The sequence below is a fragment of the Mus pahari genome, chromosome 3 (genome assembly GCF_900095145.1).
Source record: "Mus pahari chromosome 3, PAHARI_EIJ_v1.1, whole genome shotgun sequence".
NCBI lineage: Eukaryota > Metazoa > Chordata > Mammalia > Rodentia > Muridae > Mus > Mus pahari.
The window spans coordinates 5,764,052-5,791,587 of NC_034592.1; the positions used below are offsets into that span (position 1 = coordinate 5,764,052).

The 27,536-nt window shown below is 40.4% G+C and overlaps 2 protein-coding genes and 1 pseudogene across 14 annotated transcripts in view; 1 reads left to right on the plus strand and 2 right to left on the minus strand.

Moving 5' to 3' along the window:
- Mllt10 (MLLT10 histone lysine methyltransferase DOT1L cofactor) overlaps nt 1-27,536 on the plus strand; it is a 144,466-nt gene that overhangs the window by 111,095 nt on the left and 5,835 nt on the right. For all 13 annotated transcript variants that reach the window (XM_021195224.2, XM_021195229.1, XM_021195228.1 and 10 more), the window contains 8 exons: nt 8,859-9,037; nt 16,194-16,311; nt 17,543-17,615; nt 23,300-23,454; nt 25,198-25,386; nt 25,740-25,828; nt 25,967-26,331; nt 27,157-27,253. In XM_021195224.2, the coding sequence (XP_021050883.1) occupies nt 8,859-9,037; nt 16,194-16,311; nt 17,543-17,615; nt 23,300-23,454; nt 25,198-25,386; nt 25,740-25,828; nt 25,967-26,331; nt 27,157-27,253 (1,265 nt within the window). The remainder of the gene's footprint in view (nt 1-8,858; nt 9,038-16,193; nt 16,312-17,542; nt 17,616-23,299; nt 23,455-25,197; nt 25,387-25,739; nt 25,829-25,966; nt 26,332-27,156; nt 27,254-27,536) is intronic.
- Nucleotides 1,123-7,735, minus strand: LOC110319703 (annotated as a pseudogene).
- Nucleotides 18,387-27,536, minus strand: part of Dnajc1 (DnaJ heat shock protein family (Hsp40) member C1) — a 172,948-nt gene continuing 163,798 nt past the window's right edge. Inside the window, exon 13 of the mRNA XM_029536171.1 lies at nt 18,387-18,429. The gene's annotated coding sequence lies outside the window, so the exon portion shown is untranslated. The remainder of the gene's footprint in view (nt 18,430-27,536) is intronic.

The window sequence follows — 27,536 nt, forward strand, 5'->3', positions numbered from 1 at the left end:
GAACCACGGCTGATTCCAGTTTACTATTCTGACTACCAAAGTGAACTGCTGGTGTATCTGTGAAGTGTTTGCAAGTGGATTGAGTGAGCTGGACTGTTAACAGACAACACAGATGGGAGTTGCTCCAAAAAACCTTTTAAAACAGGTCCATTTCCCCCCATATCCTTTCTTTCCCACTACCTCCGGTGGGTGGGTGATGGGCAAAGAGAGATTCAAGTGTCTAAGATCCATCATTAACTTATGGATGCATTTTTCTCCCTTAAAGCTTCCTTGTTTCAGATGACTCTAGCTGTATTGAGTATATAAAACTATATAGATGAAGATAGAAAACTGGTCAGCACTTACTCATTCTCTCGTTAGTCACATTTCCCATGAACTCGTCTACCAGCCTTTTGTTTTTAAAGGTTCATATAATTATGTCTAGTCCTATTTCAGGCTCAACTATCCAGTATGTTTAGTTCAGTCTTCAAAGCCCATCAAAGTATTTAAATGACCAGAATATAAGAAACTGGCTTACAGGGGATACTTTGAAATTCTGCCCTTCATAATAATTTAATGCCCACCACACCTCTCCCCCCACTTTAATGGAATGTGTTGCTATTTCTCTTTAAAAAAAAAATTGTTTTCTCAACCTCAGAGTTGTTTGTCTTTTTTTCATTTTCCTTCTGTTTTTGCAGAACAGGTAATTCAATCCTGAGCTTTGTGTATACATGTTAGGCAGTTGGTCTTATATCTTGGTATATTCCCATCTTTCTTTTTGTGTCTATTTATCAAAGTTTAAAATTCCTTAATTTTCTATTTCTGGTACTGCCACCACAATTTATAGGGCAGTATACCTGATGTAATGAAAAGAAAAAGACATAGAAAGCTACAACATATAAAAGACCTCAGGAGCATATATCTAATTGACACTACGTTTTTGTAAACCGAGGCTGTGTTGGTCCTGAACAAGAAGGGTTTTTGTTTAAGCTGCAGTGACTTTTCTGACTATGGATTATCATTCCTTCCGATTTTTACAGTTCCTCTAGTGCATTTGGGACAACTGTCTCAACATAACCTCCAGCTTTCCTGACAAGTCTTCGCTCTTTCTCTCTCTCTTGCTAAGAAGTGTAGTCTGTTTCTGTTTTATTTAAAACCTTCTGCTACCATATCCACCACTTCCACCTCCAGATCCATAGCCACCACCATAGGGACTGCCTGAGCTTCTTCCACCAAAACTGCCCCCCCTTATGGGTCTATAATTTGATGGTTGCTGTCCACTGTAATTTCTGAAGTCATTATAGTTCCCACCTCCAGCATAGTCACCTCTACCAAAACATCATATCTTTCTCTACCACCACCATATCTACCACCCTGGTTTTCATATCCCAGTTCACTGCCCCCATAACCTTCTCTACTGCTGTAACCAGGACCACCACTAGTTGCCACCATTGACTCGCAGAGCATTGCATTCACCACCCCACCTCCGCAGCCACCTCCACCACCATAGCTTCCTTTTCAACCAAAGTTTCCTCCACCACCATAAAGCTGCCAGATCCACCTCCATGACCTCTCTGGGGTCCAGCAGACTGCATCTCTTGTTTAGGAAGGGCCTTTCTCACTTCACAATTGTGCCCATTAATAGTGTGGCATTTCTGAACAACAATTTCATCAACTGTGTCATGATCATCAAAAGTTACAAAAGCAAATCCTCTCTTTTTCCCACTCTCCCTGTCTTTAATAACCTCTATGGTTTCAATCTTGCCANACTTTTCAAAGTAGTCTCTCAGGTTATATTCTTCCTCTTTAATACCACCAACAAAAAACCAACAAAAATTTCTTCACAGTTAAATGGGCACCAGGCTTTACAGAATCCTCCCTAGAAACAGCTCTCTTTGGTTCCACCACACGCCCATCAGCCTTGTGTGGCCGAGCACACATTGCAGCACCCACCTCTTCAACACAGGAGTAGGTCACAAAACCAAAGCCTCTGGAACGTTTTGTTTGGGGAGCTCTCATTACCACACAGTCTGTAAGTGTGCTCTCTTTCTCAAAATGGTCTCTTAAGCTACCCTCTGTGGTTTCAAAGCTCAGACCAACAATGGACAGCTTCCTCAGCTGCTTTCTTTGGATTATGGCCCTCCGTTTTGAGACTGGACTCTCCTCTTCCAACTGAGTTCAATATGAGATCTCACTTCATTATTTTTTAGTTTCTCTTCTCTTTTCCATTTCCTTTTCCTTTCTCCTCCCCTCCCCCCCTCCCCCTTTTTGTCTTTCTTCTCTTGCTCCCACTTTTTCTTTTCCTGACCACTGTTTCTCCTCCCATTTCCCCACCCTCACCCCAAATCCACTTCTCCATTTATCTTTAGAAAATGGGAGCCTCCCATGTATGTTACCCAGCCCTGGCATATCAAGTTGCAGTGAGAATACGCACCTCCTCCATCATTGAGGCTAGAAGAGAAAGCCCAGTAGGAGGAAAGGGAATGGGTATTAAAGCAGGCAACATAGTCAGAGACAAGCCCTGACTGTGGGTCTCTACATCTGTTTCCATCCGTTGCTGGGCAAAGCCTCTGAGAACAGCTGTGCTAGGCTCACACATGCAAGTGTAGCAGATGTCTTAGTTAGGTTTCCATGCTGTGAAGACACTTCATGACCAAGGCAACTCTTACAAGACAACATTTAATTAGGACTAGCTTACATGTTCAGAGGTCCATTGTCATCATAGCACTAAGGATGGCAGTGTCCCAGCAGGCATGGTACTGTAGAAGGAGCTGAGAATTCTACATTTTGTTCTAAAGGCAAACAGAAGGACCCCCCCCCTCCAAATATGTCCTCTAACAAGGCCACACCTCCTAATAGTGCCATTCCCTGGGCCAAGCATATTCAAACCACCACAGCAGAATATCTAAGTTTTTTTGCTTATGTTAAAGAGCCTTTTCCGTGTTTATCCTAGTTATTGTGGAATGCATTTTTACGTGTTTGTGAACTTGTCTTTGAAATTGAACTGTACATTCCTGGTGAACACAGTTTTATCTTGTTGTTTGTTGTTGTTGTTGTTGTTGTTCCCAGTTTTATTTCTACTTTAAACTCATTGCGTTTTTCTTAGTCATTACTAAGTGTTGACTAGATGAAGGGACAGGGGAATGAATGGGTGGATAAAAGATTGTGAATCAGTATGCCACTGCCATCCAGCTACAGGAACAGCAAGTACTCATCTAAGGCATCTCTCCAACCCCTCCCCCCCTTTTCCTTTTTAAATAAAAAGAGTAGATAGAGAAGATTTGGAAGATCTTACCCAAGTGTTTGTCAGGTTGGCAAGTGACAATTAGACATCTCCCTTTAATTTTTTATTGCCGTGAAAGGAATATTTTGCAGTATTTTATAACAAAAACCAGAGTTTCATAAATGTCTCCAAAGCAGGATTAGTAGATTGCACTTGGTCTGCGTAATCTATATAAACATCCTAATGCAATATCAAAACAATCAAACTTTTAAGACAGGCGGTTTGTCTTTATATGATCCAGCACAGGGGAAGGCCAGGAGTGGGTGGGTAGGGGAGCAGGGGCGCGGGGGGGGGGGCGGTGTATAGGGAACTTTCAGGATAGCATTTGAAATGTAAATAAAGAAAATAATAAAAAAAAAAAATTAAAAAAAAAGACAGTTTGTGATTATTGTTATATACTGTTGGATGGTAGTTTTGGCTTTCATACTGTGGCTAGGGCATTGGTGGATGAGATTAATAATACTACTTACTTAACCTAGAAATTTTAAATTAGCACTTAAAATGCTAAAATTCCTGTAGCTACCATTTGGTGATCCTCAATATGAGTTGACATTTCTAAAACCTTTAAATGGGCATTGTCAAATTTTGTATTATAATATGGAGACCCAGAACACTTGAGTAATTTTGATTGTCATCATTTATCTGAGAACATCCAACATAATTTTTATCTCAGCCAGAAGTTTTTTCTTAAAAGGAACATGTACTGTTTGGATTTCAGTATGTACCTCCTAACTTTTGTCTTTCAGTTCTGAGTACTGGATATTATGTGTGTGGTGTATTTTCACCATCCACACTTGTCAGCTATTAGGGTGAAGTATATGCTGGTACTTGAGTAAAACACAAAACATGATTGCAGGCACTTGGAATCCCAGTGCTGGGGAAGCCTAGACAGGATTCTAGAATTGCTGGCAGTTCTTAATGCTGATTCAGTGAGCTCTATACTCAGTGAAAGAGTGTTTCAAAAAAAGGTGGAGCACTATACAGTATTGACTTCTGGCCTGTACACACTTGCCAGAAGCATACATACTCAACAAACATAAGCAAGCCAAATATGCAAAGGTCTAGCCAGGTCAGCATTTTATATTTCTTTTTTTTTTTTTAAATATTTATTTATTTATTATATGTAAGTACACTGTAGCTGTCTTCAGACACTCCAGAAGAGGGCATTGTATCTTGTTACAGGTGGTTATGAGCCACCATGTGGTTGCTGGGATTTGAACTCTGGACCTTTGGAAGAGCAGTCGGGTGCTCTTACCCACTGAGCCATCTCACCAGCCCTTATATTTCTAATATACTTGAAAAAAGTAGTCCAAGCATTTCATTAACTTTTAATCTCAACTTTCCTTTAGAGCTTTGCACAGTACTTCTTTATTTTCATCTCATTCTACACCCCCCCCCCCCCACCATTTTTGGAGGCATAATTTCACTCCACAGCTTAGACTCATCTTGAATTTGCAATCCTTCTATCTCTACCTCCTGGTTCTGGGACTGTAGTAGCTCTACTAGATTATTAATGCTTACTGTGATAATAGGAAGGAAAAAATTCTTTTTGCTGTTTTATATATTTTTTTTATAGAAAGCTAGTAAATAAACTGGAATAATCCACATTCAGTATTGTCTTTTTAGGCTGGAGTCATGCATCTGAAGTTAAGAGCACTTACTGCCCCTGCAGAAGATTTGTGTTCAGTTCCTAGCACTCACATGGCATCTTACAGCCATCTGTTATGTGGGTTCCAAGGAATCTGGCCCCTTCTTTAACCTTCTGTGGCCCCTGCACATATATGGCACACAAGCATGCGCTGCAGCACACATGGGTACTTGCCTTTTCTCAGTAGTCTTTGGTTTATAAATACTCATTTTGCTAAAAGTGCTGGGTTCTGTTCTGTCTAGCATGACCAGACTCTTAGGTCGTGTGTGTGTGTGTGTGTGTGTGTGTGTGTGTGTGTGTGTGTGTGTGTGAACATTTGTGCCTAATGTTGGGTATCCTCTTCAGTCTGTTTACACCCTGTTTTTGGAGACAGGACCATGGCCCTGAGATTTGACTAGACTGGGCACCGAGCTTTTGTCTGCTAATGTCTCCACTTCCCTACTGCTGGAATTCCACGGTGCCCGGCCTTTACATGGGTTCTGGGGATTGGACTGGTTTTTTGTGTTTGTATGTCAACCACTTTACTTGTGGACTCATCTCCCAAGCCTGTAAGTTTGTTAAGTGTTGTTTTGTTATACTTCATTGACTTTTTACTCTGGCGGTAAATGATCATTGGTAGATGTGGTGGACACTTTCTTTTGGGGTTGCTTGAATAAGATTGATCATTTCGTTCTCTTTTCTTTTCTTTTCTTTTCTTTTCTTTTCTTTTCTTTTCTTTTCTTTTCTTTTCTTTTCTTTTCTTTTCTTTTCTTTTCTTGTCTGTCTTTTGCTTTGTTATTTTTGTATGTCTATCTTTTGAATATTACTCTATCAGGTTCTTTCTGTGGTCCTCTTCCCTTGATCATTCTGAGCAATCCCTAGGTGTTGTCATTTTTATTCGTTGGTTTTGACCATTGTCTTCACATGTGGGAAACCCTATATTATTGTTAGGGGCAAGCTGGGTACCATGAGTGAGCCACACAGTGTGTGATAATGGAAACTCTGATGGGTTAAAGGGAGTACATACTGTCTACAGCTAGCCAGATTGTTAGTATTTCAGAGTATACTAGCTATTTTGATAGATCCCATGTTGGTATTTTGTTTGCTTTTGTTTTGCTTTGCTGCTGTTGGTAGTGCCTCCCTCCCTCCCTCCCTCCCTCCCTGCCCCACCCCAAGGCAGTGTCTTTGTGTGTTCTGACTGTCTGGACCTCACTATGTAGAGCAAGCTGACTTGGAGCTCAGAGACTCACCTGTCCCTGCCTCTCACAGACTGGGATTAAACGTTTGCACCACCACTGCACCCAGCTTAAGGGTTCCATTTTCAAATAGAACCCAAAAATTTAGTTCTGTACAAAAATTGTGCTTCTTAAATATTCACTACTTAATCTTAAAACTGTTATCCATAGCACAGGACAGCAGAAAGTCAATTTTAGAGGTGACGGGATTACTTATTGACATTTGTGCATGTTGGTTTTTAAAAGATTTACTTAAACGTGCCCCTTTGTTTGTGCATGTAAATGTCACCAGCATAGACGTGAAGGTCAGAATACAACCCTGTGTGGCGTCAGTGTTCTCAGTTTTCTTTGATGATTTGGGGATTAAATTCAGGTTGTTGGGCCTGTGTGGCATCAGTGTTCTCAGTTTTCTTTGATGGGTTTGGGGATTAAATTCAGGTTGTTGGGCTTATGTGACAGTGCTTTAGCTGTTGGCTTTCCTGCTGCTGAGGGTGAGATGGCCTTGGGGCTCCAGACTCACGCGTTATGTCTAGATTGTGCAGGAGTGTTAACGCCTACAGGAATCTCCAACACCATGATAATCATCTTGTAATTCACATTTGTAATAGAAAATGGTCTTTACTAATTCTGATTAAACTTGTTTCTTAATTTCCATTTTTTCATACATGTACACACACACACACACACACACATACACACACACACCACACCTTTAGATCTAAGTTCCCCGTAAGAGGAAATGTGCAGCATTTATGAGTTTAGCTTCTTTCATTTAGTATTATGATACCTAGTTATGTCAATTTTTCTACATTCTTGACCTCTCCCCCTCCCCTTTTTTTTAAATGGCTGCAAAAATTTTTTTTGTTGCTGGGCAGTTGGTGGTGTAAGCCTTTAATTCCAGCACCCTGGAGGGAAGGCAGGTAGATCTCTTGAGTTTGAAGCCATTCTTTCTATAGAGTGACTCATAGTGTCCAGGACACACAGTAAATTCCAAGTCTACACAGAGAAACCCTCTCTCCGAACCCCACTTCCCAAAATCAATTCTCTGTGTGTGTGTGTGGGGGGGGGGGGAGTGGAAAGAGTGGGCCAGAGTTGATAGTATGTTCCTCTGTCACTTTCCACTCCACTATCATTTTCCATCTTAATTTTTGAGATAGTTTCTTGCTGAACCTGGAGCTCCCCAGTTGTGATATTCCCAGTGCCTGGGGATTTTGAGGATCAAGTTTGGGTCGTAATGCTGGCATAGCAAGCATTTCACTGACCGAGCCACCTCAGCCTCTATGAAACTTTAAACTACAGCCTTCCTTCCTACAGCCTAATTAACACTAGTTAATATTAATTACTTTTAATATTTATTAATATTCTCTCTTTGTCCTATTTAAATCAGGTTTTCATGATTCCCCCCTCTCCTTTCCTTCCACTTCCTCTTTTCTTCCTTTCGTGATTAAAATAGTTTTGGATACTTACCGACACATTGGTGAAGGTAATTTGTTGTCCAGGAGACTGTCAAATGGATCAGAAAATTTTTGTAGCAACCTTGACCTCTCACTATGTATCAGGAGAATTACTTCCTTCTACAAATTGCGACATTGACAAAAGTGACTTCTGCATTGGCATGTGTTTCTGTGGGGTAGAATCCTTTCTTGCTAGGGTCAGCCTCTTTTTCTCTATGTGCATGCAAGAGCACACGTGAGAGCTAGTGCTCAGCAAATACCCTTGGTATTTGCTCATATGCAGCTGGGGTCACCTGTGCACACAAAGGCTGGAGGAGGCCATCAGGTTCCCTGCTCTGTCACTCTTAGCATTCCTCTCCTGACCCTAGAGATTTTTGTTTCCATTGAGCCTTCCAGCTTCACTACGCAGTTCTCACCCCTGAGAGAGAGTGCTGGAGTTACAGTTACATGGTTTAGATTGCTCTGTTTAAATGAGGGTACTAGTGATTTGTACTCAGCTTCTCATCGTTACACCATAAGGCTTTTACACATCTGTTGATCTTTTCCCCAGATACAGCGATGCCCTGTAATTGCTAGTGTATGCTAAGGTTGTCTTTTCTCCTGCTTCTCTTCCTAGCTGGTCTGGATGGAATACCATCTACATCCTCATTTCCTTTTTCCTTGTGGCTTTACCTGACAGAACAATGAAAAAAAAAGTCTTTATCAAGTTATCATTATTTTCTTGTCCCTCATGTTTTCAGAATTGAAAAATGGCTGCTACCTTGTCTTCCATGCCCTCAGAAACTCGTGGCAGTCCTGTGCCTGGTTCTTGATAGAAGCCACCTCTGTTCTTGTAGCTGTGATGCATGAAGGCCTTTTATTAGTGGAATCAAAATAGGTCCTGTCCTATAATGTTTTCTACATTGTAGTCTTTCTAGAGCAAGTTTTCTTTGCATTTTATAGTTTCTCGGTCATGATTTCTAGGGTTCTAGCATTCTGAAAGTTTTACCAAGTGGTTTAAAAACATAACCTTCAGCTACTTCATTACGAAAGCCTTCTGTTGCTCTTAGAAATGCTCACAGTGCTTAACTGTTTGCTTGTTTTTAAAAAAAATTCTAAGTGAAAAATGACATAGCTTCTTTTAAAGAAATATTTTATGGAAGGTTAGTGTTAGTTTTTTCTAACATAGTTTTAAACACTAATTAAAGTTTGTTAGTAGGGAAGGGATCAAGGAGAAATCTTGTCTGACCAATTTGACTGTTAAATTGTAAGATACTTAACTAAAATTTCTTTGGTTGCAGGTATTTATAACAGCAATGATGTAGCCGTATCCTTTCCAAACGTCGTGTCTGGCTCAGGATCTAGTACCCCTGTCTCTAGCTCTCATATACCTCAGCAGTCATCTGGCCATTTGCAACAGGTGGGAGCTCTCTCCCCCTCAGCTGCGTCATCTGTAACCCCTGCTGCTGCTACAACTCAGGTACGTTATAGCTCAGAGGCAGCCTTAGCTATTTGAGAGATTCTCTCTAACAAAAAAGGACAGAAAATGTAGGAAAAAGTAGGAGTCAGTTTAGGGCTTTTGTGTTTTTTTTTATTTTTTAAAGACCATATAAAAGTGCACAAATAGTATTTGGAAACCTTTTGTTTAAATCATTTTAATTAACATAGGAGAAGATGTAGAACAATACCTGACTCCAGGCTGGAAGAATGGCTCAATGTTTTAGAGCATGCACCGTTCTTATCGAGAACCTGAGTCAGTTGCCAGCACCCACATCTGCTGGCTCATTCATATACACCTGTAACTCCAGCTCCAAGGCAATTTGATTCTTCTGGCCTCTGTTGGCGTCAGCACTCATGCGCACACACCTACCCATAATACACATAATAAAATAATAATAAAAATGAATATTTAAAAATCCCCAAATGTAAAATGACTCTTCTTCTCAAATATATTTTTTTAAAAAATGAATGATGTCGTCATGTCGTCATACACTGCAAGTCTCAGTCTCTCTCTCTCTCTCTCTCTCTCTCTCTCTCTCTCTCTCTCTCTCTCTCTCCTCTCCCCTCTCCCCTCTCTCTCATGGGAGATAAGTGTTCACAAATAAACATTTGATCACTTTTCTCTCCTTTCTGCCACAATCTGATGTGCAGCCTCGTTTATAGGATTTTTTTTAATCTTATTTTTCAGTTCTTAAATCCAGTGATTTAATATACCAACTAGCTAGTGCTCTACCACTGATCTGTAGCTTACTCAACCCTTTAGGTTTTTTTTTTTAATTATTATTATTTTTTGTTTTGTTTTCGAGACAGGGTTTCTCTGTGTAGCCCCGGCTGTCCTGGAACTCACTCTGTAGACCAGGCTGTCTTCAAACAGAGAGCCACCTGCCTCTGCTTCTGTCTCCCGAGTGCTGGGATGAAAGGCGTGCGCCAACATGCCCGGCTTTTTAAAATTATTTTAAGATGGGGTCTCAACTGAGTTGTCCAGAGTTCTTTGGGCTAAGTGGACCTTGCACTAGTGGCCTGATTTTTAGACTTCTGAGTAACCGACATTGGTCAGCTCTGCTAGGCCTGGCAGTAGTAATGTTGCAAAGACAAAAAACAAATAGGAAAAACCATACTCTTGTATCTTACTATTATTTTATGTATATGAGTACACTGTAGCTGTCTTCAGACTTATCAGAAGAGGGTATTGGATCTCATTAAGGATGGTTGTGAGCCACCATGTGGTTACTGGGTATTGAACTCAGGACCTCTGGAAGAGTAGTCAATGTTCTTAACCACTGAGCCATCTTTCCATCCTTCTCTTGTATCTTTTTAATAAGACAAATAATTAAATGTATTGGAAAGCCATATAAACAGACAAGTCCAATGACAATCGAGTCCTAAATTACTCACTTACACACACACACACACACACACACACACACACACACACACACACACACACACTTTGAATTATTTTTGTGAGTGGATGTGTGTATTTGTCTTTAATGTATGTGGGGATGAACCAGTGTGCATGTTTAGGTAAGAGACAACTTGTGGAGTTGGCTTTTTCCTTCTACCTTACAGATTTTGTGGAGATCAAACTTAAGGACAGAAATGCCTGTTAGAGCACTAAAGTACCTTTACCCACTGAGCTATCCTGTTCAGCCACCCCCTTGTCCCCTAGTATTTTAAAGCAATAGCCCTGCCCTCAAACTGGTTGTCTATTGGCCAAGTTTCAAGGTTTTGTACGTCATTCTGTCCCCTTTTGTCTACTTGGTGGCAGCATTATTTCAACTTAACCTTTATGTAATTCTTGTCTACTTCATGCACAATCCTTTGTATGTAGGTAGTAACTTACACTTTGGTTTTTAAATTACATATGATTTAAAACAAAGCACTGCTAAAAGGTAGATAGTGAAAATTATCAGTATTTAAAGTATGGTTCTAGATGTCATTTCACAGTTATTAAGAACTGTGCAAGAGGGCTGGAGAGATGGCTCAGAGCACTGACTGCTCTTCCAAAGGCCCCTGAGTTCAATTCTCAGCAACCACATGGTGGCTCACAACCGTCTGTAATGGGATCAGATGACCTTTTCTGCTGTGTCTGAAGACAGCTACGCTACAGTATATTCATATAAATAAAATAAATCTTTAAAGAAAAAACAGATTGTGCAAGAACATGAAGAACATTAGCATGTGGAAGGGACAATGTTTCCTCACCAGCACTACTAAAGAGAAAATGAGATAAAACACCACCACACCCTTGCCCAGGCCCCAGGCTCGCGCGCTCTCTCTCTCTCTCTCTCTCTCTCTCTCTCTCTCTCTCTCTCTCTCTCTCTCTGCAGATAGATACTTTAAAATGCACATAATTAAATGAAATCAGAATTTTACTGGCTAGGTTGGAGCTAAAACAGAAGTTTCAGGGTCATTCTTGCTCTCTCCAACCCTCGGAGTGAGTGAAACCGACAGGCTTTATTTTGATGCCTTAGAGGTTATCACCACGGAAGTGATGAGGAAGGCAAAAGTCAGGCTAATAGACACTAAAGGTGCAACGGCGGTTGGTTTGGGCTTTTAGTTAGAAGCAGACACTAGTAACATTATTGTGCAAGAAGGAAAAATTGTAAAAACTCCTTCATAACCTTCATCTTATTTGATACATTATACTTATTTTTAAAATAAATTTTCTTTTATGAATGATCATTATAAATACTCAGTACATAGGCTGTCAGGAAAACAGTAGTAGTAAATGTAGATCTTTTCCCTTAAACAAGGTAAAATATTATGTGGAAATGACATGTTCTTTCTAATATGTAAAGGACATAAATAAGTTATTTTACCATTAACTTTTCATATTGCCCTTCAGATTCCACCATTTTCTTCCTAAAAGATAAGTGGTAACAAGGATTAGACATTAACTAATTAAGAAACCTATTTAGAATTGGTTACTCTGTCCAGTCCTCTGTTCAGTCTCTGTCCGAGAGTGTTCAGTAATGGTTTAACTGCACTTTAATCCTACTGTTTGTTTTTTTTTTTTTTGGACACATTTCAGTTGTGACACATTTCAGCATTAGCCTAAACAGTGGTTTGGAATACATTAAGCTTGTAGCAGTTAGGGAGCAGTTTGGAGCATTGAGAAACGGAGAGCCATGCTGTTGAAGCTGACAGCCCCAGCAGTCGGCCTGCTCATGGGATCAGGGAGTCGTTCCCCCTTGGTTTCATCTCTCACTCTGGGCATTAAAGCATCACTGGTGGTGCCTGACTCAGAGGTGGAGTTTGTTCTCAGTGTGTTTCAAAGTATGAAGTTTGAGTCAATAGATAAAACTTGATTCAGTCTCTGTCTAGTGTTCATTCAGATTTCCTTAAAAAAAAAACAAAAAAACCTCAGATCAAACATGTATTTTTAATGTTAATATATACTATTTTAATATGCTATAATTTTAATATATTATGAAGCATTTTCTTACATTGTATTGATAATCTTGTGTGTTTTTGCTTTTTTGTTTGTTTTTTGAGAGAGTCCTGCCATAGCGTTCTGAAGTTTAGAACTCTGTGTAGCCAGGGTGGTCTGCAGTGTTTGAGGGTCAGCCCTGTCTTGCTAGCGCTGAGATTACAGATGTGACTGACTCTGTGCTCAGTAGTATTGCCGTATTGTAATAGAATCTGTAGGTGAAGTTTTACTTACAGCAGAGCATTTATGCTATCCATACAGTGTTTTTTTTGGAAATCGTTTTCACTTTTGGAAATTTGCCCCAAGTAGTATGTGTGTAATTGACAATGTATCTTATCCAAGTTCATGGGAAACCAGAAATCACAGGCTTGACAGCAAATTGTTGTCCCTCCTCAGTGTTCTGGTTAGCCTAAGACATAGCTTTTCCTCCTGTATAGCAAAAGTACTTTACAGTAAGCCTAGGATCTGTTTAGTCAGCATTTGCCAGAGCTCATCCCAAACATGCCTGTGCTCATAGCCCGAACCTTACAATAGAAAAGACGGGCTTTTAATATGGAGACTAAACCAGAAGTAGAATTTGATCTTAAGATTTAAAACAAAACGATAACCTAGTTTGTTTAGGAAATGTGAGTTTCATTTGTTTGTCTTGAATTTGAACACTGCCTGAGGTACTTGCTTGTGTTTTTTTATGGCTGTTTGATATATTAAGTTCATGAAGCATATTGTTTTTTAAATCTTAGGCAATTGTTTAAAAGTAATTTAAGATTTACTTCAATAATTGATCAGTTTATTTTTAGTTTGTTAGTCTTTCATATAATTATAAAATAATTATCCTTCATCTTTTGTTTTTTTTACCTCGAATGTTAGACTTTCTTACATTTATCCTGATAGACCAACTGTAAGAGCAGGCACAGTGTGACATATGTGTTGTGCTGCTTTCTTTTGCTGTTGACAATAAGTATAATTTTGGATAATAACAGGCTGGCCTTGGACTCTCCGCTGCTCCTGATTCCTGTTCTTTACCTTAAAATGATCCATCTTAGCTGACATCAACATGGAGCGCTTTGCACGCATCAATGCACAGAGCAAAAGTCTACTCCTGACAAGCAAAATTAATAATTACACTTTCTCTTTGGAAAATTTATTTTTCTTTTTGAGGCAAGATCTTCCTATGTAGCCTCAAACTTGTAATCCTCCTGCCTCAGTTTCCCAAATACATAAAATTAAAAAAAAAAATACTTTCCTACTTTAGAATATGCCATTAGGCATGTCAGTCATTGTACTGCACTGCCTTTTGTTTTAATGTTTATATAGTGGGCTTACTGACTGAAGGTGAAAGCAAACGCCACCGTCTAAATTTGAAGCTATCAAGAAGAAATATGAAACCTTTGGCACAGCAGCAGGAGCCCGTCCTTTCAAAAATTATTTCTAATAAGAGTTGGATCTGGGGCTGGTGAGATGGCTCAGTGGGTAAGAGCACCCTACTGCTCTTCCGAAGGTCCGGAGTTCAAATCCCAGCAACCACATAGTGGCTCACAACCATCCGTAACAAGATTTGACTCCCTCTTCTGGAGTGTCTGAAGACAGCTACAGTGTACTTACATATAATAAATAAATAAAATCTTTAAAAAAAACAAAAAAGAGTTGGATCTGCCTGGGCAGTGGCTGGACATCTGTAATCCTTGCACTTAGGAGGCAGAAGCAGCCTTACTGGTCTACAGAGTGAGTTCCAGGACAGCCAAGGAGAAACCCTATCTTAAATAACAAAAACAACAAAAGAGTTGGATCTCTTAAGAAACTCGGAAGTGAAAAGGTATTCTGGCTCGTAAATTGTAGAACAGGAATGGAACTCAGGTCATCAGGCTTGGTGGCCTCACCCTTATCCACTGAGCTATCTCACAGTCTAAGAGTGTCATATATTTTAGTTTATTGTGTTTTCAGTATCCATGTTATTAAATACATAGTGTCCAGTTTTGATCTTTAGGTTGTGAATTTCACTTATCTTTCACTGTGGACTAAGTGGAGAGAGAGAGAGAGAGAGAGAGAGAGAGAGAGAGAGAGAGAGAGAGAGAGGGGGGGGGGGGGGGGGGGGGGGGGGGGGGAGGAGAGGAGAGGAGAGGAGAGGAGAGGAGAGGAGAGGAGAGGAGAGAGGGGCACATGTCCATATCAAGAGGATCTCCTGTAGGAGTCAGTTTTCTCCACTGAGTGGATTCGAGGATTAGAACTCAAGTCAGGAAGTTTGGTTGCAAGGCTCATTATCCATCCAGGTATTTTGTCTGCCCAATTATTAAACAAGACTTCATAGCATAAACTCTATGACTCATGACTCTGAATATCCTTAAGAAGAAAAAAAAAATGGTGAAGTGGTTAAATTGAATTTACATATTAAATATGCACTAAAAATACTTTGGAACAGTAGAGAAAGTCAGGGTTCTGGATCTTGGAAACCACTATTATGGATTATAAACTTACAGTCTTAGTGTGTACTGAATAAATTATCTAAATGCCACAATATACTCTTGCTCGAGATAGGAGTTGGCCAGAAATAATTTATTCTGTAGACATGTGCTTTGTCATAACTGACATCATCAATCTCCTCTGAGCTGTTACCCATGTCACCAGCCCTGTGTTTCTTCTGCTGACATCTTGCTTCTTTGTATTAGAAATACTGCCATCCTTGGAAGTTGTTTTCAAGAGTGTTATTCTAAAATAATTATGCTTTGATTTTAATTATGTGAAACGTAATTTATGATACTGTTTATTCTGTAAGTAGTTTCAGAGTAGTAAAAGGTTTCTGTTAGCTACAGTATTTTGTGTACAGGAGACTCGTCTCCAAAATGGCAATCTTAAGGTTATGATATTCCTGGAAAGTGGGAATGTATACATATCAAAGAAGACATTTTTATTACCTTGGATTACACAACCCTTGGCCAGCCTTCTTAACTTCATCTGTTTAAGGGTTCAGTTTTGCTTGTTTGGCACAGGTCCCAGTAAGAGGCCTTCAGACCTGTGGTTAGCAACATGAATGAGTGGCAGTCTGTGGAGGAGCTCTTCAGTTATTAGAACTGGCTTCCTGCCAAAAAAGACACAGTACCTTATATGGGGTCAGGGCAAAGCTGTGATTGGCTGGGCTTTGCATTGTATAGAAAATACATTTGTGATGCCTGTTTTATTTCTTTTAAGATGTAAACGAAACAAAACAAAACAAAACAAAACAGGACAAGCCACAGGCTTGTACATCTCTCAGAATAGGAAGTAACTAAACAGTGTGCGGGTTTTTCTGATGACAGTGTTAAGCAATGGCAAACATGGCTTTGAATAGTCAAAATACTTGAAGTAGAAGTTAAACCTTTGACATTCTCAGCCTGCTTGTGTGTGATGTTAAGAGACACAGCATTTTTTAAACATCTGTTGTCTACCTGCCTGATTTTCTAAATGGTTTAATGAGATTAAAGAACTAGTTCTAAGTTCACATGGTTACTGTACTAGGTTTATTGTAAGTAGATTCACAGAATGGACCACTCGTTAAAAACACTGTAGTTTTCAAAATTTGATGTTAGATGTTTAAAACAAAGCATTTACTTTGCAGGTCAGCATTTGTGCTTGACTTCTGAGATAAGTGAGAATGCAGCTGAGACTGTAGGAGGAAAACCATTAAGGCATTTCCAGTCTGATCACTAACTTTGTGCTTGTTTTCATTTAGGCAAATACTGTTTCTGGATCTTCTCTTAGTCAGGCACCAGCCCATATGTATGGCAGTAGATTAAATCAGAATCCATCCATGGCAGTTCTCATGGCTCAGTCTGAAAGCAGCCAAACAGGTAAAGCCCTTCCCTGGTGTAAACTCTCTGTATTAGGTTATTTTTCATACAGTGAAAGGCAGGCAGGCTGGCAGGCCGGCCAGCCAGCCATCTAGGGATGTGATTTTGTTTTTCTTTTTGTTTTTCTTTTTTTGAAAACGAAAAGAATTCCATTAGGAAGTATGTAAATGTTATGCTGTGTTTTTTCCTCTGTGAAATGCAAATATTTAATTTGAGCCATCAGCAGGCAGGAGTGTCGCAATGTCTTTTCTGACAGATTTGTTCAGTCCTCACTTCTATGCAATGAAAGCAACATAGCATTGGGTTTTACCATGAATAGTCCAAACCTTTATTTGCATAATTCATGAAACTGAATTACCCAAACTTGGTTTAAAATCATCCTTGGTTTGAAGATTTGTGCAGTGTTAGTAACCCTGTGTTTTGTGGACCAGTTCACACGTGTTGTATTTGCCTCTGGGGCTGTTCTAATGACCTGTTCCTCTGTGTTTGTCTCGTGCTGTCCTTATGGATCTGTTGACATGTCCACATAGTCCTGGCTGGTCTCGGGAGGGAGTGGCTTCACCTGCTCACTCAGGTCTTAACCCTTCAAGGGTCAGTGGCTACCTGGTTTAGAGTAAGGGGAGTCCAGCCCTGAGACAGGCCAGATAGACTGGAAAGGGCTGTGCAGGTGGGATGTAAGCTGCTTAAGACATGAAGGGCTCCTAGTATTTCAGCAGTGTATTTATCCAGGTGAACATTTCTCATTCAATGCAGATAGCTAGATTTTTAGTTGTTTTCACCAATTAGAAAATATTTTACATAAGTATTGGTGTGACCAGTATCGTAACAACTTTAGTCTTGGTGTATCAATGTATTTTGTGACTTTTGTTGAGATGCTAAGTGTTAAAAAAATACAAAGCATAAGGATTCACTGTGATAAGCATACTGATTAGTTGTCTACAGCTGCAATTTATTACTTTAACCATAGAAATTAAAAGTGGCTGAGGGGAGAGCGCTGCAAATTCAAGCCATGTTCCTGTACTCTAAACTTGAAAGGTCCATGGCTGTCCACACCCACAGAGACACTCGCGGACTGTGTTGTGCATGCTGCAGTTGAATAGCTCTCAGCTAGCAGCGCGACAGGGCTTCCTCAGAACAGGCTTGGCTTTAGCAAGACTCAGAGCAGTAGCTTCACACTTGGTATCTCTAGGAAGAGAGCCCTATTACCAACTCTGGAATATTTACACTGCAGATCAAGATCTCGGAGACAATACCCGTAGTCTGGTTGGTCGTGGAAGCTCACCCAGGGGAAGCCTCTCCCCAAGGTAAGGATTGTTATTACTGGGAAGCATCGGAAAGAAACACCTTGAGATTTGGAAACTTTGTTATCTTGAGTAGGAAAGTGTATATTTGTTGAGGCTATAAAAACATTCTGTAGATAAGCCTGTCTAGACAAGAAAATTGATTCTAAATTAATTGAAATGTTAATTTTAAACACATTGTTAGATTTCTAAGCTAAAAGGAATACATTTTCATATGTTTCTAATCAGTTTGAACTATTTATCATTTATATATTTCGCTTGTGGGATGATTAATGCATTGACTTGGTGATTATTTTTGCTTATAAAATACTGATGCCTTAAGATATAAACCCAGACTGTCACTCTTGAGGTTCAGCTGTGGCTAAGTCTCTCGTTGCTGCTTCACAAGAAGCCTCCTTAAAATCCCTCTAGTTCCTTTTATGTTGTGTTGGAAGCAGAGTGTATCAGCTGTATTTTGTGTGTCTTTAGGTCTTATATCATAAGCCAGGAGCATCCACTCCTGTGTAAGTTACCAAGAGTAGGTTATGGGTCTGTTGTCAGTGATGGGAACAGTACTGTGGGACAGATGTCAGTTCAGAACAAGGCACAGAATTTAGTGATGGCTGGCTTTTTCTTCCATTTCCAACTTCGGCATCCTTCTCTAGTTAGTCTTCTCCCGGTGCCGTCTTCTGACTAAAGGAACAGTGGAGTTGCTCATCGGCTAGGGGCAACTTTCATTTCGTTTCGTTTCATTGTTTTAAAGGCTGAGTTTCTCTGTGTAGTGCTGTCCTGATGTTTGCTCTGTAGATGAGGCTGTCCTCAACCTCAAGAGGTTCCCCTAGTGCCGGGATTAAAAAGTGAGGTAACCCAATCACAAAAGAACACACATGATATGCACTCACTGATAAGTGGATATTAGCCCAGACACGTAGAATTACCTAAGATACAATTTGCAAAACACATGAAACTCAAGAATAAGGAAGACCAAAGTGTGGATACTTTGTTCCTTCTTAGAATTGGGAACAAAATACCCATGGAAGGAGTTACAGAGACAAAGTTTGGAACTGAGACAGAAGGAAGGATCATTCACAGACTGTCCCACTTGGGGATCCATCCCATGTACAACCACCAAACCCAGACACTATTGCATAAGCCAAAAAAATTTTGTTGACAGGACCCTGACATAGCTCTCTCTTGTGAGTCTATGCCAATGCCTGGCAAACACAGAAGTGAATGCTCACAGTCATCTATTGGATGGAACACATGACCCCTAATGAAGGAGCTAGAGAAAGTATCCAAGGAGCTAAAGAGGTCTGCAACCCTATAGGAGGAACAACAATATGAACTAACCAGTACCCCCAGAGCTGTGTCTCTAGTCGGCCATCAGTGGGAGGAGAGGCCCCTTGGTCTTGTGAAGATCATATACCCCAGTCCAGGGGAATGCCAGGCCAGGAAGCAGAGTGGGTGGGTTTGGGAGCAGGGCGTGCGGGGGTAGGGGGGAGTATAGGGGGCTTTGGGGATAGCATTTGAAATGTAAATGAAAAAAAAGTATCTAATTTTAAAAAAAGCCTTTAAGGGGGCTGGAGAGATGGCTCAGTGGTTAAGAGCACTGACTGCTCTTCCAGAGGTCCTGAGTTCAATTCCCAGCAACCACATGGTGGCTCACAACCATCTGTAATAGGATCTGATGCCCCCTTCTGGTGTGTCTGAAGACAGCTACAGTGTACTCATATAAATAAAATTATAAATCTTTTAAAAAATGCCTTTAAAAAAGAAAGTGTGAACCGCCACCCCCAGTGAGCACATTCTTTTTTTTTTTTTTTAAATTGGATGTTTTATTTATTTACATTTCAAATAACCCCTTTCCCAGTTTCCTCTCTGCAGCCCCCTTATTCCATCCCCCCCTTACCCTGCTTCTATGAGGGTGTTCCCCCACCCACCTACTCACTCCTGCCTCACCACCCTACCATTCATTCCCCTACACTAGGGCATCAAGCCTTCACAGGACCAAGAGCCTCCCACCCATTGATGCCAGATAATACCCCTTCAGCTCCTTCAGTCCTTCCCTTAACTCCCCTTCCCTAACTCCCCTATCAGGGTCCCTATGTTCATCCCCGGGGTTGACTGCGAGCATCTGCCTCTGTATTGGTCAGGCTCTGGCAGAGCCTCTCAGGAGACAGCTGTATCAGGCTCCTGTCAGCAAGCACCTCTTGGCATCCTCAATATTGTCTGGGTTTGGTGTCTGCATAGGGGATGGATCTCCAGGTGGGGCAGTCTCTAAATGGCCTTTTCCCTTCACTCTCTGCTCCACTATTTGTCCCTGTATTTCCTTTAGATGGGAACAATTCTGGATTAAAATTTTGGAGATGTGTGGGTGTCCCCATCCCTCAACGGGAGGTATGGGGCTGGCTAACCTCTGGATATGGTCTTGACAGGTTCTCCCTCCCCTTTGTGGGGTATTTCAGCTAATGTCTTCCCTGTGGGGTCCTGGGAGGTTCTTGCTTTCCTGGCATCTGGGACTTTCTGGTTGCTACCCCAGTTCCCCATCCCCCATTGCTACACAACTGTGTTCAATTTCCTGACTCTCTGTACATTTCCTCCATCTCTTCCCATAACTGATCCTACTCCTCTTTCCCCCTCCCCCTTCTCTCTTCCTCCCAAGTCCCTCCCACTCTCTGTTTCCCTTGATTGTATAATTCCCCCTTCTAAGTAGGACTGAAGCAGCCCCTCTTTGGTCTTCCTTCCTCTTGAGCTTCATGTGGTCTGTGAATTGTATTGTGGGTATTCCACGCTCTTTGCCCATCAGTGTGTACATACCATGTGTGTTCCGTTTTGGCTGAGTTACCTCACTCAGGATATTTTCTAGATCTATCCATTTGCCTGGGAATTTCACAATGTCATTGTTTTTAATAGATGACTAGTTTGCCATTGTGTAAATAAATGTACCGTACCGCATTTTCTATATCCATTCCTTAGTTGAGGGACATCTGGGTTCTTTCCTGCTTCTGGCTATTATAAATAAGGCTGCTTTGAACATAGTGATCATTTCATTAGATGCTGAAAACCATTTGACAAAATCCAACACTCCTTCATGTTAAAAGTCTTGGAAAGATCAGGAATTGAAGGCTCATACCTAAACATAGTAGAAGCAATCTACAGCAAACCAGTAGCCAACATCAAAGTAAATGGAGAGAAACTTGAAGAAATCCCAACAAAATCAAGGACTAGACAAGGCTGCCAACTCTTTCCCTACCTATTCAGTATAGTACTTGGAGTTCTAGCTAGAGCAATTAGACAACAAAGATCAACGGGATATAAATTGGAAAGGAAGAAGTCAAAATATCACTATTTGCAGATTATATGACAGTATACTTAGGTGACTCCAAAAATTCCAAGTGGATCAAGGACCTCCATACAAAGAATAATAAAAGAGAAGGTAAGAAAGAGCCTGGAGCGCATGGGCACAGGGGAAAAGTTCCTGAACAGAACACCAATGGTTTCTGCTCTAAGATCAAGAATCAACAAATGCGACTTCATATGCTTTTGTAAGGCAGAGGACACTGTCAATAGGACAAATCAGCAACCAACAGATTGGGTAAAGATCTTTACCAATCCTACATACAATAGAGGGCTAATATCCAATATTTACAAAGAAATCAAGAAGTTAAGACCCCAGAGAACCAAATAACCCTATTAAAAAATGGGAAACAGAGCTAAACAAAGAATTTTCAATTGAGGAAACTTGAATGGCCAAGAAGCACCTAAAGAAATGTTCAACATCCTTAGTCATCAGGGAAATGCAAATCAAAATGACTCTGAGATTCCACCTCATACCAGTCAGAATGGCTAAGATAAAAAAAAAAAAAAACTCAGGTGATAGCAGATGCTGTCGAGGATGTGGAGAAAGGGGCACACTCCTCCATTGTTGGTGGGATTGCAAACTGGTACAACCACTCTGGAAATCAGTCTGGTGGTTCCTCAGGAAGCACATTCTTTACCATTGTAGATACTGTCCAGTAACCTCATCCATTTCCCAAGACTGTGTAAACATATACCTTTCCTCATATAATTCCTATAATATAATTATGTAAAAGTAATGTGGTTTTTTTTTTCTTATTAAAATCTGGAGAAAATGTTTCTCAGAACCAAGGAATCTGAACTACAGAATGAGAAAATTATACCACTGCTCTCTTATTTTTATATTGTATATCTATACTGTTTATGATTTACTTTTCAAATGAGAAAGTTAATGGAATCTTGCTCACGTTTAGTAGAGGAAGAATTTCCATGTCTCCCTTTTAAAGTTACATCAGCACACAAGTTATCTAAAATGGATTCAGAATCCCTTGGTGCAATTTTGCTTAGTAAAATTTTTTATTTTTATTTTAAACAGACTATAATACAATGAATGTTACTAAATTATTTTTAGTGTACATTGAAGCATTCCATTACTCTTTAAGAATCAGCCCAAAGTGGAATGGCCCAACTAACCCTGACATCATGTATTTGGAATGTGATTGCTAGCTTATGATGCTTGCATGTAGAGTGCCTTACTACATGAAATCTTGAAGAGATTGATAGATAACAAGCTTTCTGCCAGGACCAGACCCATTGCTAGAAGACTGTTGTTTTCCAACTTGAGCTCTGTGTACAAAACACAGAGTCTTTCTTAATTGACTAAGCAGACTTTCAGAATTTCCTGGTCCTTTTGTGGCTCCTCCTCCTCCTCCTTCTCAAATCTTCAGGTCTCCCCTCCTCCTCATTTGTAAATGGAGATCATTGCATAAAAATACTTAGGATACTAACGCACTTTACTAGCGCACTAAAGTAGAATGGAGACCAGAGACCAAAAGATGGTCCCATTTACTAATGGAAAAGTAAAACTGGACATAAGAATAGAACATGTTAATTTTTGTCTGTTTTAGAAGGGTTAAGATTTGTTTGAAGAACTAATCTATGACATTTAAACATGCTTGTATCATCTACATTCTATACAAATAAATTACCTTGAATTGATAGGAGTGAAATGGATTTTTCTTTTTAGTTAAAAATCATTAATTTTTTTTATTGCACTTTAAGATTCAAATGTCCTCCACAGTGTTACATTTGTAGTGTTATTCTGATAACATGTACATTAAGACATAGTTGTAGAATTTTATTTTAATGTGTATATGTACTTTCCCTACATGCACATCATGTATGTGCATCATCTGAAGACCTATTGCCCGAGGAAGCCAGAAGAGGGCATCACATCCCCAGGAGTTCGAGCTACAGATAGAGGTGTAAGCTACCATGTGGGTTTTTGGCACTAGGCCTGGGCCCTGTGCAAGAGTAGGAGTACTCTTAACCCCTGGGTCAGCTCTTCAGCCCCTCTCTCCTTTCATAGCTCTATTTTAAAGCTCTTCTAATGTCTGGTTTCTCTATGTCTTATAAAGAAAGCCATACTGTTTGTTCACAGCCTACTTCAAAGGACATTGCTCATTTGTATTCTAGTGGTTTTTAATTATTTACTATGTTCAGCTATTTTATAATTTTAATGAGGAAGAATGACAATGACTCAATTATGATTTCATTGATACCTCTGCCATAGGCCATTTGGTGCTAGAAAAATGTATACAGTAGAATGGTCTCTCAGCATAGCGCAGGAGATTGGCTTTCAGGTGCTTAGACACATTCCTTTTTAATTTGAGATTAAATGTTTTTGACAGATCCCCAGTGAGCAACTTACAGCTTCGTTATGATCAACCGAGCAATAGCAGTTTGGAAACTGTGCCTCCAGTAGCAGCAAGTATTGAACAGCTCTTGGAGAGGCAGTGGAGTGAAGGACAGCAGTTTTTATTAGAGCAGGGTACTCCTGGTGATAGTAAGTAGTCCATTTCTTGTGTCTAAAATATGGATACTTGGAAGTGGGCGGTGGTGACGCATGCCTTTAATCCCAGCACTCAGGAGGCAGAGGCAGGCAGATTTCTGAGTTCAAGGTCAGACTGATCTACAAATCAAGTTCCAGGACAGCTGGTTCTGCACAAAGACCTGGGCGCCCCTCCCCCTACAAACAAATACATAAATACAGAAAAAGTGTTTACCCAAATAATGACATTATGTCAGGCACTATATGTAATTTGAGAAGGTATGTGCCATGGTTTGTCAGAGCTAACTATATTTTTAATTCCAAATTAGTCTTTATTCATCTTTAAGAATATCTACGGCAAGTTTTGGTTTTTGTTTGTTTACGTTCTATAGTGTCTTGTGAACTTGACAGTAAGGCTGTCCCTTTTTCCTAGGATTGAAGATAAATGACACGAAAATTGAAAAAGCTTGCCTTCTGTGCTTTGTGTTATCTGGTCACTGGTTGAAATAAACAGCTGCTGCTGTTCCTCTGTCCTACTGGACTTTGCTCTTGACAACTTGTGAGAACATACGGTCTAACCTCTCAGCTCAGGATTTAAACAAAGATTCCTATACCCAGAGATCTTCTGTTGTTGTTGTTGTTGTTTAAAAAGATTACTAGTGAGTGAAGTGCCTTGAATTGATCCTTTTATGGACAGTGCCCCTACTCAAAACTGTTGAATGTGAGGAAACAGACATGAGCATAACCTTTTAAACAGGATAGGTAGGCAGACTAGCTGTCTTATCGCCTCATCTGGGCACCATAAGGGGGATAAAATTTAAGTCTTGTAATGCTAGAGGGTCTTTGGAAGGCCCTGAGGTCATGTTAAGCAAATACATCTTTTTAATAACTGGAATTTTTCAAATCTCCATCACCATGGCCTAAGAACAATGTTCTTGATTGGCAGTTGGAAGTCCAAACCTTGGAAGAACTAGCACAGTGTCAGGCAGGGCCAAAAGCTTGTTAACAGATGAGGAGGCTTCTCTTCCTCAAGGGAGAAATAGCAGGGGTACAGATACAGCGCCCCCTGCTGGGGAGCCTTCGAAGAGACATGCCAAACAGCTGGCACTGGCAGGCTTTATGCCAGTTGTGTGGCAGCAGGTTTGGTGGTGGTGTTGGAGGCGGCGGCTGCTGCTGCTGTTGTTTTGGGTCCTAAAGAGTCTGCCCAGGCCCTTGTGCATGCCAAGTGCATGCTTGCTTGCTTTCCCATAGACTGTATCTCCCAGCTCCTGCATGTTTAAACAATAACTGAGAAAAACGTGTCCTTATTTGAGGTAAAACATATTGGTGTTAATTTTCCTATTGTAACTTTTAGCTATTGTCATTATTTTTTCTTATAAAAAATCATGAAAAGTACTTTGAAATTTTAAGTTTTATTTTGAGGAAAATAAAATGCCATCATTTTTCTTTGACGATAGAAACTACTTGAACATGATTGAGGTGGGTTATTGTTTGATACACACACACACCCCGCATACGTGTGCTTACGCGCACTTGTGCGCATCAAAGCTTCCATGTGGTACAGCTGGGTAGTCTTAACATGACACTTGTATCTACATTCAGATCTAGGAGTAAACCTTATTCATGTTAGTATTAGCCTATAAAATTTCCACATATTTAAGTCTGAGGCAATTGATGCTATGACCATAAAATAGTCATGGGAGTGGAGATGTCTTTGCTTTAAAAAAAAAAAAAAAACAACACAGAAATATTTGCCAGTTCTAGGAATGTTAAAGTCATTACATCAACTTCAAGTTGAAAATCGAAGATTAGAAGAACAGATCAAAAATTTGACTGCCAAAAAAGAACGTCTTCAGTTGTTGAACGCACAGCTTGCAGTGCCTTTCGCAGCCATAACGACAACCCCTAGTCCGTCTCCTCAGATGCACACATACACAGCACAGACTGGTGAGTACCACGGTTTCTAAGGGAAGTGGGTAGACTCTAATGGCATGGTTACCAGTTACATGAAGATGAAAGTTATTCCTGAGGGACAGAGACAGCCCTAGTAATTCCCTTGAATTTGTTTTCACTTCAGTGGATAGTTTGGTGGTAAATTTTATTTAAATGTAAGATTTCATTTTTGAAATAAAGCTACAACATTCAACACAAAGATACCTTCTCCCTGTCCCCCCCATTCCCCATTTGAATAAGTGTTAGGAGTAACAGGATTATGGGCTTCAGCATCTACTTTTAAATAGCCTTTAATACACATACTATAATTAATAGGGCCTGAGTTTTTTATCTTTTCCTGTTTGTAGCTCCTCCTCCTGATTCACTGAACAGCAGTAAGAGCCCACATATAGGAAACAGCTTTTTACCTGACAGTTCTCTTCCTGTATTAAATCAGGTAAATTTTTTTGAGTGTGGTTAAATGTTCATTTGTGTTTTACTTGCGAACATTGCACCTTACATTGAATGATTTAAAATAATGCTCAGCAGTCCTGCTGTGCTCTTTGCAACTTGCGTCTCATTCTTATTACACTAGGACTTGACCTCCAGTGGACAGAGCACCAGCAGTTCTTCCGCTCTTTCTACTCCCCCTCCTGCTGGGCAGAGTCCTGCTCAGCAGAGCTCTGGAGTCGGTGGGGTTCAGCAGGTGAATGGCGTGACAGTGGGGGCGCTAGCTAGTGGGATGCAGACTGTCACGTCCACCATCCCAGCTGTGTCCGCAGTGGGTGGAATAATTGGAGCTTTGCCAGGTAACCAACTGGCAATTAACGGCATTGTGGGAGCTTTAAATGGTGTGATTCAGACTCCGGTCACAATCTCCCAGAACCCTGCCCCTCTCACCCACACCAGTGTACCACCTAATGCAGCACATCCAATGCCGGCGGCCGCACTGACCAACAGGTAAGAGGCTTGTTTCGGTACATTGTTGTAGTCGCCATTATTATTATTTCGTTTTTTGTTTTTTTGGTTTTTTTCATGCAACATGTTATTAGTGTTGTCTTTGTTTTGTGTTAGTATTTTTTTTTCCAAGTTTTTATTAGGTATTTACTTCATTTACATTTCAAATGCTATCCCCAAAGTCCCCTATTCCCCCCCTCCCCACGCTCCTCCCCTCCCCCTTCTTGGCCCTGGTGTTCCCCTGTACTGGGGCATATAAAGTTTGCAAGACCAAGGGGCCTCTCTTCCCAATGAGGGTTAGGATATTTTAATGTATTTTGTAGATGTTCTCTAAGAAAAAATTAAGTGCTAGCTATTCATGGTATGCTTGTTTTTTAAATTGATGTAATTAAAAAAATTCAATTTTTAATCATATTAAATATATTGTGTTGAAAATGTCAGTCCTGATCGGGGATATCAAACTTAAAATGTTACTTTTCCTTATTACATACATGTATACTAAACTTTAAAAAGGCATTCTTGTGGCAGTCACATGATACTGGCTCCTCAAATTTTAACAGCACAATTTTGATACTTCTCTATCACAGATTTTGATGAAGTGAGGGACAGATGAATACTTTTATTACAAACACATAAGTTTGTACCTTTTAAAACTAACTTCCTAAGTTTCTGTTACTTGATGGTCGAGTTTACGAATATGAGGAGCAAGACTACTTTGTACATAATGAACTACTGTAGTTGAAATGACCTAACTCCCCAGTGGAGAAGCTGCTTTTCCTAGCCCCCTGAGGAGGTACAGTAGAAAGTAAGGCTGTGATGGTTTTTCAGTGCCTCGGGACTAGGGCTGCTGTCGGACCAGCAGAGACAGATGTTTATCCAGCAACAGCAGTTCCAGCAGCTGTTAAACTCCCAGCAACTCACACCAGTAAGTCCTTTGTTTGACAAGGTTTTACTTTTGTCAGTGTCTGGTGTTATGGCTATCCTGGGCTCCTCCTTTGTGAATGCGGGTCTTAGAAGTTGCGGTGCCGTTTGGCACACCAGTGCCGTCCCATTTGCAAACTGTCTTACACATGTTAGAACATGCATTGTGCTAACTAGGCTCTGGGGATTGGAGTGCAAGTCGTATTTTCTTGGCAGTTCATTCTGAGAGACAGAGAGAGAGAGAGAGAGAGAGAGAGAGAGAGAGAGAGAGAGAGAGAGGGAGGGAG